Source organism: Bidens hawaiensis, unplaced genomic scaffold (genome assembly GCF_021521415.1).
Source record: "Bidens hawaiensis isolate Kalapana, Puna unplaced genomic scaffold, B.hawaiensis_p1.1 tig00004685_1, whole genome shotgun sequence".
Taxonomy (NCBI): domain Eukaryota; kingdom Viridiplantae; phylum Streptophyta; class Magnoliopsida; order Asterales; family Asteraceae; genus Bidens; species Bidens hawaiensis.
In genome coordinates, this window is record NW_027491287.1 from 206503 (window position 1) to 220750 (window position 14248).

The 14248-nt window shown below is 38.3% G+C and overlaps 1 protein-coding gene across 2 annotated transcripts; it reads right to left on the reverse strand.

The window, feature by feature from the left end:
- Positions 1–10270: 10270 nt before the first annotated feature.
- Positions 10271–13730, reverse strand: LOC143627613 (protein TIFY 6B-like). Of its 2 annotated transcripts, none has more exons than XM_077097394.1 (8): positions 13559–13730; positions 12538–12576; positions 12424–12452; positions 11906–12066; positions 11452–11542; positions 11077–11371; positions 10917–10974; positions 10271–10560 (listed from the first exon to the last, which is right to left on the reverse strand). In XM_077097394.1, the coding sequence occupies exons 1-8, from the start codon at positions 13635–13637 to the stop codon at positions 10467–10469; spliced, it is 846 nt and encodes a 281-aa protein (XP_076953509.1). In that variant the 5' UTR covers positions 13638–13730; the 3' UTR covers positions 10271–10466. The 2 variants fall into 2 exon arrangements, with proteins under 2 accessions (XP_076953509.1, XP_076953508.1); XM_077097393.1 differs by having other exon boundaries at positions 11906–12123.
- Between the last annotated feature and the right edge of the window lie 518 nt (positions 13731–14248).

Genomic DNA, 14248 nt, shown 5'->3' on the forward strand with positions numbered 1-14248 from the left:
ATGTGATCAATGAGAACGGTATCCATGTCGATCCCGGTAAGGTAGAGGCCATCAAAAACTGGGAAGCACCTAAGACTCCGACTGAGGTGCGGCAATTCCTAGGACTGGCCGGCTACTACCGACGTTTCATCGAGGGATTTTCAAAGATTGCTCAACCCCTCACCGCTTTGACTCACAAAGGCACTAAGTACAATTGGGGTGACGCGCAAGAATCCGCTTTTCAACTGTTGAAAACCAAACTCTGTAGCGCCCCTATTCTAGCCCTCCCCGAGGGAACGGAGAATTTCGAGGTACACTGTGACGCATCGATACAAGGTCTCGGTTGCGTGCTGATGCAACTCGAGAAGGTTATAGCTTATGCTTCTCGACAACTACGGGTTCACGAGAAGAACTACACGACCCATGACTTGGAACTCGGAGTTGTGGTGTTTGCCCTTAAGATATAGAGGCATTACTTGTACGGTACCAAGTTTACCATTTACACCGACCACAAGAGTCTCCAGCATATCTACGATCAGAAGGAGCTGAACATGCGACAGCGTCGTTGGGTCGAGCTGCTTAAAGATTATGATTGTGCCATCAAGTACCACCCTGGCAAGGCCAATATAGTGGCCGACGCCCTCAGTAGAAAAGAAACAGATAAACCAGACGAGTGCGAGCATTGCAACTCACGATTCATGCAAACTTACCCGACCAGATTCGCGAGGCGCAACTCGTAGCTTTGAAAGATGATAATCTTCCATCGGAACTCATGCGGAGCATGAACAAGCAACTTGAAACCAGATCGGACGGGGTCAGATATTTTGAGAACCGGATTTGGGTTCCACGATACGGAGAGTTGAGAACCCTGGTGATGGACGAAGCACACAAGTCCCGATATTCTATCCACTCTGGCTCAGATAAAATGTATCATGATTTAAAGGCACTTTACTGGTGGCCAAACATGAAAGCCGACATTGCCACCTACGTGAGCAAATGCTTGACTTGCGCCAGAGTCAAAATAGAATACCAGAAACCATCTGGCCTACTGCAACAACCGGAACTTCCAATGTGGAAATGGGAACACATTTCAATGGACTTCATCACCGGTTTACCTAAGACACCGACGGGATGCGATACCATCTGGGTGATCGTTGACCGGTTGACTAAGTCTGCACACTTTTTAGCGATTAAGGAATCGGACAAACTGGAAAGACTGACTCGCGTCTACATGAAGGAAGTAGTGTCTAGACACGGAGTGCCTGTCTCAATCATTTCTGATCGAGATTCCCGTTTCACTTCGCACTTTTGGAAGTCGCTACAGAGTGCCCTAGGCACACGTCTTGATATGAGCACAGCATACCATCCTCAGATGGATGGGCAAAGTGAACGAACTATTCAGACCTTAGAGGACATGTTGCGTGCATGTGTGTTGGATTTCGGAAAAAGTTGAGAACCTCACTTACCTTTGGTAGAGTTTTCGTATAATAACAGCTACCACGCACTTTGAAGCACTGTACGGACGGAAGTGTCGATCACCTCTCTGCTGGGCAGAGGTGGGTGACAGCCAAATCACTGGTCCAGAACTGGTACTCGAAACTTCGGAAAAGATTGTTCAGATCCGAAACCGCATGGCAGCAGCACGAGATCGCCAAAAGAGTTACGCTGACAAGCGCCGAAAACCTCTCGAATTTCAAGTGAACGATCAAGTGTTACTCAAAGTCTCACCTTGGAAAGGTGTGGTTCGCTTTGGAAAGCGATACAAACTCAACCCGCGATATGTTGGTCCTTACCGGATAACGGAACGCGTTGGTCCGGTGACGTACCGACTGGACTTACCAGCAGTTTACACAATGTTTTTAACGTATCCAATTTGAAGAAATGCCTATCTGATGAAACCCAAGTAGTCCCTTTGGACGAACTGCAAGTTGATGAACAGCTACGCTTCATTGAAGAACCAGTCGAAGTTTTGGATTGGGAAACCAAAACGCTCAAGCACAGCAAAATTCCAATCGTTAAGGTTCGTTGGAACTCGAGACGTGGACCGGAGTTCACGTGGGAACGCGAGGATCAAATGATGAAAAAGTATCCTCACCTTTTTGAAGGGCTGACCAAACACAGAAAACCGCGAAACTAGGCAAACCGTCAGAAATCACCGGAGGTATTAATTAAATTTCGGGACGAAATTTCTTTCTACTAGGGGATGATATGACAAACTGAAAATTTTTCTTACTTTTTCAGACACTCATCACGACTTGACTCAAATTTTCGAGACGAAAATTCTTTAACATGGGAATGATGAGACAATCGTCAATTTCAGGTTAACTCCGTTAACTCAATTCCCTCAATTCAAACTTAAAGATCACTGAATCTATAACGCACACCTCATTACATTTAAACTAGGGTTTAAATAACGCTTGACACTTACTACATGTGCAGTCTTTCGGGAATTGCACCGAAACGCAAACGAGTTGACGCAAACAATTGGTGAATAAACGAAAAACGTCAAAACAATAATTATGTGATAATTATGTGTTAGACTTATGTGTTATGTGATAACATTGTTATAAACGTTAACTCAATGTGCTAGAACTAGTTAATTAATTTAGAAAAGTAACATTTGAAAGTGGAGGGACCTAGATGTAACATGTTATTATTATTAATAATAATAAACCTAAAACCCTAATCTCCCTCTTTCCCTCACAAGACCGATCGGCCAGCCCCCCCCCCCCTCCCCCTCTCTTGCGATCGCCATTCACACACACACATACAAGCAATCTTTCAAGCTTTTGATTGAAGATTAAGGTGCTAGGAAGGTATAAACAACTATCCTATGCGTCCTCTATGCTTAATTTTCGATTTTCAATGGGTTAATTATAAACCCTAGGTCTGATTTCTACATGTTATTGTGTTCATATGATTTTGTTTGATATGATGGTGTATTGATGATGATTTGATAACTAGAATTGATATTGTTACATGTTAATTGTTGTGTCTTGATTTTGAGATCAAATAAAACCCTAATCATGTATGTAATGTGTAATTGATGTGCATGGATAATGATTATGGAGTCTAGAGTGTTATATGAATGAATTGTGGTCTATAGATGGTTAAATTGTTGAGTTTTGTTGCAAACAGTTTCTGGACAGAGTGTGTTGTTGATGTTCAATTGACTGTATCTGGGTGTAAATGTAAAAATTGGTTGAGATTATTGATACTAATGTAAACTAGGTTGAGTCTAGTTTCTAAAGAATATAAATTTGCAATTTTTGGACGTGTATAAGTTAACCTTTATGATTTTACAAAAATGTTGTGCAAAGCTGAGTTGTTGTTAGGTTGTTTTGTAAATGTTATATCTCATGAACTACGAGACCAATTGGGTTGGTTCCACTTCTGTAAGTTGACTTATTGAGTTAGGAACCTAACCCAAGTGGTCTTGCATTTATTGGATTTTTCTTTTAACGGGAATTTCAAATAACATTCTGTTGCGCATAAATTTGACTGTTATGAGTTTGCTGTGGTAAATTGATCTTTGTGAATAATATGTATGGAATAAAAATACAAAAAAATATGTTCTGGAAACCTAACACATACATGTTTTTGTGATGATTTTTGGTAAATTAATTGTGATGTTATGATCGGTGGGATAGACTAGTTTTTCAAGTAAAATTCTGTCGTTAAGAAACTAGTTGCTGAATTTTGTGAAAGTTGCATGAAACATGATAATTGCTAACTAATTGTCGTATTTTGAACAAAATACCCTTGCGGGGAATAATTGCGAATTGATTGTCATGATTTGACCAAAATACCCTTGCGGGGAATAATTGCTAATTGATTGTCATGATTTGACCAAATTGCCCTTGCGGGGAATAATTGCTAGTTAATTGTTATGTATTGACCAAATTGCCCTTACGGGAAGTAATTGCTAGTGACGTACATCATGAATACATGACACGTGAATAGTTGCTCACACATGTAACGTATCACAAATACACTTGTAAAAATCACACACGATTCACAAACGAAACACGAAACATGTTGTGTGCATAGGTATTATGTGCCGGGTCTAGAGACCCGATAATATTCCGACACTTAGAAAAATCTCTTTGTTGTTTTAGAACGCTAGAGAGAGTTTTTCTGTGACGCGCATCTTGGTGATTTATTTTAGGAATACTTCGCAAACAGTGAGTTCACTTACCCCTTTTAAACTGTTTTCAAACGCTTTTCACTTGGGGAGATAACATACTCTGAAAACGCTTTTAAGATTTTATTAATATAGATTATATATCACTTGTAAAGACTAAGTGGCAAACGCAATAACTAAAGTCCTTCATTCACATCGAACCGTTTAATATTGGATAATAGCGAGTCATTGTTGAGTAATACTACTGGGTTTGACAAACCCCACCCAACGCTAAACTCGGCTGGAGGTCGAGTGGGTGTAATCTTGGCTAAACACATACCATGGTCGGGATAGACCTGGTGGCAATGCAAATGATAAACAGTCAGCTTCGGTGTCGAACACTTAGTAATACTTGTTTTATAGGCTAGCTACCTATAGATATATAATTGACATAACACTATCTGGTAACGCAAAACGCTTAACGCAGAACGCTGAACGCACAACGCTGAACGCAAACGCTAAACGCTTTATTTTATATAAACTTGTGAACTCACCAACCCCGTGTTGACACTTTTAGTATGTTATTCTCAGATAGCCGAGGCGGGCGCGCGGTATAGGATCATGCATTATCTGAAACGCTTTTGTTCATGGAAACTAATTTTAACTGTTGTTATGGGGTTTTAAGTCGTCCTGCGTGACGCAACTTTTATCTTTTGGTTTTTACGCTTCCGCACTTATTTTCATTTAAGCGTTTTAATTGTTTGATTATAACTAATGATTCCGATCCTGTTAGTTCACACCCTCTGACGGTAAAACTCCGTTAGTGGATTTTGAGGGTGTGACAGTTCATGATCGATTCATGTTCTTGAAAGATAGAAATACTTTGATACATTATCGAAACATGGATCCTTATATTGTACTTAGAAATGATGAGATATAAGTTATGATATATTTTTCTAAACCTTGGTAATCCGAAAATGGCTTTGCTTAAGATATCAAATTAGTTAAAGAAATCATATGTTAATGGAATGTGTAATTATAACCTACATAAATCAACCAAGGGGAGGTTGTGTGACTAAACTACAACCACCCGAAGTTGTTAGAATTGGTATTTGAGAAATCGAAGTCAATCCTAATCTTTCTACTTTACGAAACTACTTGCCAACTTCAATTGACATCAATGAGATGGCATGACATTAGGAAAGGGTGAACTTTAAAATGCGCATGCTATTTCCTTAGTGCCAAAGATGCTCACTTAAGGTTTAAGGAGCCATCTATCATATATTATTATGGCAAGTTTACCACAGTTCAAATATTATTTATCAATGCTAAAATGAAGTGGATTCTTGATCTTAGATGGTAACCTTCGCATAATTGAACAACTCGTTTAGAATCTCTTTTCTTGGTCACCTATATATATTATATATAAGTATTTATATTTTATAAGAAGTTTGAAGAAAATGAACCCCAAAATGATTAAAACCTCCGACTAAAATAAAACAACGATTCATTATTAGAAACATTTGTGTCCACGGATCGATACTTGGTTCTTACCAATACTATTCTACATATACGATAGGTACACTTGCTTATTATGTGTGTGTTTAGTCTTTGTAGAAATCACTTTTATAAATTTAAAACACGATCTTGTGCAAAAGCTAAATATCCAATCCATCATATCTTTACAAGCCGCGCACACAGCATATCATGCCCCAATCGTGATCCAGCAACAATTCGTCCACAACGACAACCTCCACAAGTAAACGTTGCTGATCGTCGCTCACAAGCGTCTTCATGGCTGCCCGACACTAGCGCTAACAGTCACGTGGCACCAAATCTCAGTGGTTTTGACAACTCTGAACCGTATTATGGTAAGGACACACTTCTTGTTGGTAATGGCAATGGTTTACCTATTCTTCATATTGCTTCCACTATATTTAATTCACCAGCCAAAACCTTTTCTATTAACAACATTCTTCACGTCCCACAAATAAAACAAAATCTTCTCTCCGTACAACGTTTTGGTCATGACAATAATGTATTCTTTGAATTTCACTCTAACTTTTTTTGTGTGAAGGATACGGCTACCCGCACCATCCTCCTCATGGGTCCCAGTAAAGATGGGCTCTATTCCTTCAGCCTACCTAAAATTCGTCATGTCTCCAACATTGCTTTTTCCACTGTTCGCGCTTCTCCCACAACCTGGCATCAAAGACTTGGGCATCCTCATCCGCAACTTTTACAGTCTATGATTTCTAAACATTGTCTTCCTGTTACGAATAGTTCTGGTTTTTCTTTTTGTAATGCTTGCCCTATGGGAAAATCTTCAAAAATGCACTTTTCTTCTTCGAGTTATAAAAGTGAACGTGTCTTGGATTTGGTTTTTTGTTATGTTTGGGGGCCAGCTCATGTTGCTTCTTTTTATGGTCATCGTTACTTTTTACTTTGTGTTGATCATTATACTAGATACATGTGGATTTTTCCCCTTAAACATAAATCTGATGTGTTTAGCACTTTCAAACAATTTCATATAATGGCTGAAAGACAACTTAAAACAGTTCAATCAGATTGGGGCGGAGAATTTCGAAACCTGTCCTCCTTTTTCACAACACTTGGAATCATACATCGTCTCTCTTGCCCTCATACAAGCGAACAAAATGGCTTTGTTGAGAGACGACACCGCCATGTGGTGGAAACTGGTCTCATCCTTTTGGCGAATTCCGGTGTTCCAAAACGTTTTTGGAACTTTGCCTTTGAAACTGCTACATACCTTATAAACCGGATGCCTTCTCGTGCTTCATCAAATATCTCTCCCTTTGAGCATCTTCTTAACCGTAAACCAAATATGTCCTTCTTACGTGTCTTTGGATGCCAATGTTTTCCTCACCTCCGTCCTTATAATCCACACAAAATGGATTTTCGTTCGCTACCATGCATCTTTTTAGGGTACAGCCCGTCTCATCACGGGTATCTATGCCTTGACCCTACTACTGATCGTATTTACACTGCACGACATGTCCGGTTCAATGAGGCACATTTTCCTCTTCTACAACCATCCTCCCCTACAAACTCTACACCTGCCCAATATCCTTATTACTCATCATATCCCTCTCCTATTCCAAATTCCCAACCATCCAGCCCACAAAATCTTGATACACTTGAAACAACCACCCTGGATACCACTACCCCAAACCAATCTGTTTCCACACCTTCTACTACTACAACTCCCTCATCACCATCAACCACCTTTGGACCAGCCCCACCCGTCTCATCAGCAGCCCTTGAGACTACCAGTCCCACCCAGACCGAATTCCAACATGCCCAACCATATCCCAATACACCCCCAACCACCACATTCCCCAACTCCTCAGCTTCTTACACCACTAATCCACCTTTGCTCTTTACTTATAACAGGCGTCAAACCACCCAATCAGCTTCTAACAATCAGCCACCTACCTCTTCATCTGAAATCGAAAGTCAACCGCGTACCCGACCTTCAAACCTTAGACAAAATCCTAAGAAAAACGTTAAATACAATGCTTCCGCGTTCCACACCTCTATCGACTATTCCTCAACCGAACCTTCTTTTGCCATTGCTAACAAAAGTCCTCCATGGCGTGTTGCCATGGTAGAGGAATTCAAAGCATTAATGCGAAATGGTACGTGGACTTTAGTACCACCCATTCCTAATGTTAATATTGTTGATTGTAAGTGGGTGTACAGGTTGAAACGAGATGAAAACGGAAATATTAAACGATACAAAGCTCGTTTGGTGGCCAAAGGTTTCCATCAACAACCGGGGATTGATTACCATGAGACCTTCAGTCCGGTGGTAAAATCCACAACTGTCTGTGTCGTTCTCTCACTCGCTGTTACACGACAATGGCCACTTCGTCAACTGGATGTCCAAAACGCCTTTTTGCATGGTGATCTTCAGGAAACTGTGTATTTACGACAACCACTAGGTTTCATTGATCCCCAAAATCCGAATCATCTTTGTTTGCTTCACAAGTCCTTATATGGACTCAAGCAAGCTCCACGGGTCTGGTTTCATCGTCTTTCGGGAGCCTCATTACAGCTTGGGTTCCAAGGATCTAAAACAGATCCATCATTGTTTATTTACTCTCACAACGGAAATTTACTATATATGCTCGTTTATGTGGATCACATTATCTTAACTAGCAACAATCCGCGGCTCATTGATCACATAATTCAGCGTTTAAGCACTACATTTGCGATTCAAGACATGGGCCGCCTTTCTTTTTTTTGGGTATCGAGGTGGTTTCTCGAGGTACTGATTTGATTCTCTCTCAAAGGAAATACATCTCTGAAATTATTCATAAAGCAGGTCTATCTCAGTCTAAACCGGTCGACTCTCCTATGGCCACCGACTCCAGTTTGGCACTTGGTGATAGTCCTCTGCTTGATAATCCAGTTAAATTTAGACAAACTGTTGGAGCACTACAGTACCTAACCCTTTCCAGACCAGACATTACCTTTGCGGTTAACAAAGTTTGTCAATTTATGCACTCCCCCACAGAAAATCATTGGTTTGCGGTCAAACAGATTCTTCGGTATCTTCAGGGCACTTCTCAACTTGGCTTGCTAATTCAACAACGATCAGCCCCTGTTATTCATGCATACACTAATGCATGCAATCATTCTCTCACTGCCTTTTCTGATGCAGATTGGGCAGGCTCCCTCAATGACCGTCGATCCACGGGGGATTTGCCATCTACCTTGGATCTAATCTTATCTCGTGGTGTGCTCGTAAATAACGAACCGTCTCTCGGTCATCTACAGAGTCTGAGTATAAAGCTTTAGCTGACACGGTCACGGAGCTAACATGGATTGAGGCGCTTCTAAAGGAATTTCATGTTCCAATGGCATTTGCTCCTATTTTGTGGTGTGATAATCTTGGTGCCACCTATCTTTCTGCCAATCCAGTGTTTCATGCTCGCACAAAACATGTGGAGATTGACTACCATTTTGTTAGGGAAAGAGTCGCCCAGAGAAAGCTCTCAGTTCGGTTTATTAAGACAGACGATCAAATTGCGGACGTGTTCACCAAGCTTCTATCATCGCAACGGTTCCGACTTCTTAGATCCAAGCTAAAGGTCGCTCCCCGGCCTTAGCTTGAGGGGGAATATTAGACACTTAAATATATAGTATTATATTAGAGAGATTAATGTGTAACTTTGTATTCTATTTATAGTTCATGTATTATTCTATTATACAATACAATACGTAATACAATTACCAAAGATTGTTTGTCCATCCCTCTCTATAGCGACCACATCTTGTAGCTCAAGAGGAGCAGGTGTCTTAGCTTCGCATCATTTCACAATAATTAGACGCTACGACGACATAACAATCCCATCCATCAACATATGCCACCATCTTGGGCCTATGCCCCGTATATATGCTCCAACCGCTATTAACGCCTTGGGAGAATGACATGAGCACGCAGTATTGTCTGAAGGGTCAACATGTTCATCACGTCACTTGGTACTCCAGCTAAAGAGTAAGAAAGTCATAATAAATGAACATTGTATATCATTTAAGAGAAGACACGTTATTCTATAGCATTATTTAATAAGTTATTTGTGGAAAGTCTGAAGTCTAAGCAACGACTTTGTTACTTACTACTTTTGCTTATTAAAGGGTCTGTAGCCTAACAGTAACAAGGTGTTCAGTAAAGGTGTCCTTTAAAGGCGCGTAAATCATTTATCTTTGTTCTTTTTTTTCCGAACAGTGACTTTCATAGTGGTTGAATATTCAGCCACAGCTCTCGAAGAGAGCCCCAACCGGCCACTCGGCTAAGAATATGTTGTCTTAACCGGGCCCACTCAATGACTTTCATCATTCATCTTTGTTCTTGCTTTCTTTTGTTGTCACTTGTCAATCTCTATATTAGTTCAATAATGAGACAACAAAGGTAATTTAATATTAAGAATCTTTCATAATTCAAACACTTGTATTATTATCTATTTTTATTTGGTTACTTGTATAATTAACTAATGATTTTGAATCTTGATTGTTAGCTTTCCCTGGACAAGTTCATACATACCAACTACACAATGTTGACTTTGCATACTTTGCATACACACGTCGGTTCACATGTCGCGATTTAAGCATAGATGACACGTTGATTACACAAAACACGCATAACAAACATAAAACATTCAACACTTCAAAATATTCATATCTCCGTCTTATCGTTTAACCATTAACAAACGAACTGAACCACTATGTATACACCAATGTGGTTTAAAACTTAAAAGAACAGCCCAGTTGACTGACTATTGATGGAATTTGAAACCTAGTAACTTACATAGCTTATAACATTCTTACTTGGATTTCACTAATTCTCGCCTGCTGCTACAGCACTCATGCTGCTCGGTCCACCATTCATGATCAAGTCCTTGCTCACATTGTAAGGAGCCGAAGCCATCACTCTGCATTATCAAACATTAATAAGTTTAGTAATCACATTTTTCGTCCTTCAGATTTATACAAAACTTGCAGGTTGTGTCCTTAAACTAACGTAATTACGAAAAAAACACCATTTAGTTGAAAAGATGTAACATATTACGTCATTTCCGCTAACTGATGTTAAACTACTAAATAAAGAACAAAATGTGTAATTATCGTATTTTTTTACTTTTCTATCTTTTACTTTTATCCTTTTTACTTGATTATTTTATTCAACTCGATTCACTAAACCGAATGACCTGATTAAAAGAACAAGCAAAAAAGAGAAATTTGACGGTTGATGAGTGTGAAAGGACAAAATACCCTTGATGAATCATACCTTTCCTTGCGCTTTTCAAGGAACCGAGCCAAAGATGCTTTACGCGCTTGAGGAACAGCTGCATACGACAAATTAATTGTCAAATGTCAACTTCCATTTAAAGAAACAAAATCCTATAAATACCAAAAAAATAATAAAATTAACTTAGAACACATGTTACCAGATTGCATGACTTGTTCAAGTGAATTGATAACTCGTGGAGTATCCACCTTGCTAGCGGGACCCCTCGAGCCTTTAACTGATTTAGCACCTTCATCTTTGTTAGTGGGTCCCACAGGGTGCGATGACACAGACATTGGGCTCGAGATGGCTGAGCAGGGTTGTGCATTAATGGGCTGTGCCATGTAAACCACGTCTCCAACGGGTGGTCTTGAAATGGGAATCGCTGCTTGAACCCTCGGCTGAGGTGTGCTTGCAAATGCACTGTTTCCCGCCAAGAACATTATAGCTTGAGCCTGTATAAATAATAATTAATATAGTCAAGACGATAACCAAGATTCAAGATTTGACTGGTCAAACAAGAAAGACTTTGTACCTTCTCGGGAGAGATATCATCATACACATTCACCATTCCACCGTAAAAGATGGTTAGTTGAGTAGGAGCACAAGAAGGCTTGGAATTATACCTTCAATTGAAAAATAAAAAAGATTTACAAAATAATCAGAATCTTTTAAACATGTTCAATATTTAAGTAGTATGATAATTGAATGTCGGGAATTATGCAAATTCTCATATTTAAACACTTATAATCGATAATGACCAAATTCTCATATTTAAACACATAAACAAGCCAGCTCGAGCTTCTGACTTGATAAGCTCGAGCTCAACATTTCAGCTTGTAAAAATAAACGAACCGAGCCTGAACCCATCCGAGGTCAGCTCGGCTCGGCTCGTTTACAACTTATAATGGCCTAAAAAAACATTTTTCTAAAAATTTTAACCGCAAAAGTGAATAAAAATATGGAATAAAAGAACACAAATTTCATACCATGGCTCGGTGGTTCCAGCAAGAAATGACCCAATAGGTGCAACTGAAACGCCGTGTTGCTTAACGGGCACACCACCAAACTGAGGCCTGTAATAAGGATGGCTCACGGAAATGGGAATCGCTTGCTTAGCATCGTTGATAACTTGCACAGAAAATGGACTCTGTTGCATGGGATTATAAGTAGCCATTGAAAAATGAGTTCCACCTTGTCTACTAATCTATATAGTGAAATAAATAGTAACACAATTAATATATCGATTCTAAGATACAGACTTCTATTTACTTGTTAATTGTTATTTTTCCATTTTGAGTCAAAAATAACAATCATGTAACTTGGCTATTATTAAGTAAAAAAATCGCCTGCTTCAAGTATTGTAGTAAAAACAAGATTCATGTATTCCCTCACTTACTTTAAAAATATAAGCATTTAAAGAAAATACATGATATCGGAACATCGAATGAAAAACCCTAGTTCAAGAAAACTATGCGTCAATTACAAAATCCGATAACAAACAGACCTGAACTTCACCGGCTTGACGATCTGCACCTGTTAATTAACAAATCGAAACAATTAATTTCGATTATTCATAACTTTCATCAAAAAACTTAAAAATCAAAATAAGATCTTGTACCTGACAGAGGCCAGTTGACGGCAGAGCTCTTCGAAAACACTACATGATATCAAAATCCCAAAATTAGATCAAACAGCTACTTATTTAAACCCTAAATATCGCTAAAATTAAAGAGAGTATTAAAGAAAGACAATTAATCTGTACAACGATTAGATTAAACAGCTTCATATTGAACCATAATTACCAAACCTAAACAGATTATTAAAAAAAGACAATTAAATTGTAAAAATTCTAGATTAAACAGCTACAAAACTGAACCCTGATTACCAAAACTAAACAGATTACTAAAGAAAGATAATTAATTTGTATAAAGAATAGATTAAACAACTACAAACTGAAACCTGATTACTAACACTAAACAGATTATTATTAAAAAGAAAAAATAATGAATGAGTACAAAATTTAGATCACACATCCACATATTCAAACCCTAATTACCAATTCTAGAAAGATTATTAAAGAAAAGTGATTAATTTGTACAAAAAGAATCAAACCCTAATTACCAAAACTAAACAGATTATCAGAAAAAGAAAGCTGTATACTAAAAATTTAGATTAAACAGCTACAAATTCAACCCTAATTACCAGAATTAAACAAGACTATATACAAAGAAACACTTATTATACAACCAGAGCAGTTCAAATTAGGTAAAAATCAAAGTTTTAAAACAAAGCAACTTCAACTTAACACACAACTAGACAAAAATAACACTTAACTCTAATACCAAAACTATAACTAAACAATAAAAAAAAAGATAATTAAACAGCTACAAATATAACCCAAATTATCAAAACTAAACAGATTATGAAAGAAAGATTAATAATTTGTAAAAAAATTAACTTTTATTATCAAAACTAATTACAACAACATAAAATATTATCAAAAAAGGACAATTAATCAATAACCAGAGCAGTTCAAATTAGGTAAAAAAATCAAAGCTTTAAACCAAATCAGCTTCAACTTAACACACAACAACACATACAATTACAAAACCCTAATTCCCAAAATTGACAAAATTAACCTGATTCCTTTGACCCATCAACCGCTTCTTCCTTCACCACCACCACCAAATCCTTCAAACCCATGAAATCTCGTTCCATCTTTCAATTCCGATTCACCTAGTTTCAATTCCACAAAAACCCCAAATTTTATAAACGATTCAAACCCTAATTGATTGAATTCAGTTCTAGAGAGAGAGAGATGAAACAGAGTTTGTGATTTATACAATTTATATAAGTTTTATATTAATTTTAAAATGTGATCTGGGCCGTTGATTATGAACCGGTAAAGTGACCGGTTGAGCCGGTGACAAGCACGTGCTGACTTAGCTGTCTACAATAGCGGGAAACTTGTGATGTGAGCGAATGAGAGTGTGACACGTGTCGATGAAATTTACTCGTGGCCTAAATGTGATGTGTGTGGTCACGTGGGCTGATTAATCGTCGGATATTTATCGAACTACTCGCCTTTGTTTTTAAACGAGGGTTGTGAGGCGGTGGGGTGTTATTAACTTATTATTATTAATATATTATTTAATATTATATTATGTTGAATGACAAAAATGCCCTTGGGTTGTGAGGAAATTACTTGATTAGCCTATTGAATATTTTTAATCAGGTAAATCGAAAATTTTGACTTTTATTTTAAACCTAAGGTCGAGAATTCTTTGAGTATTCGCTATAAGGTTCGATACCGTGGTGAGTTTCACTAA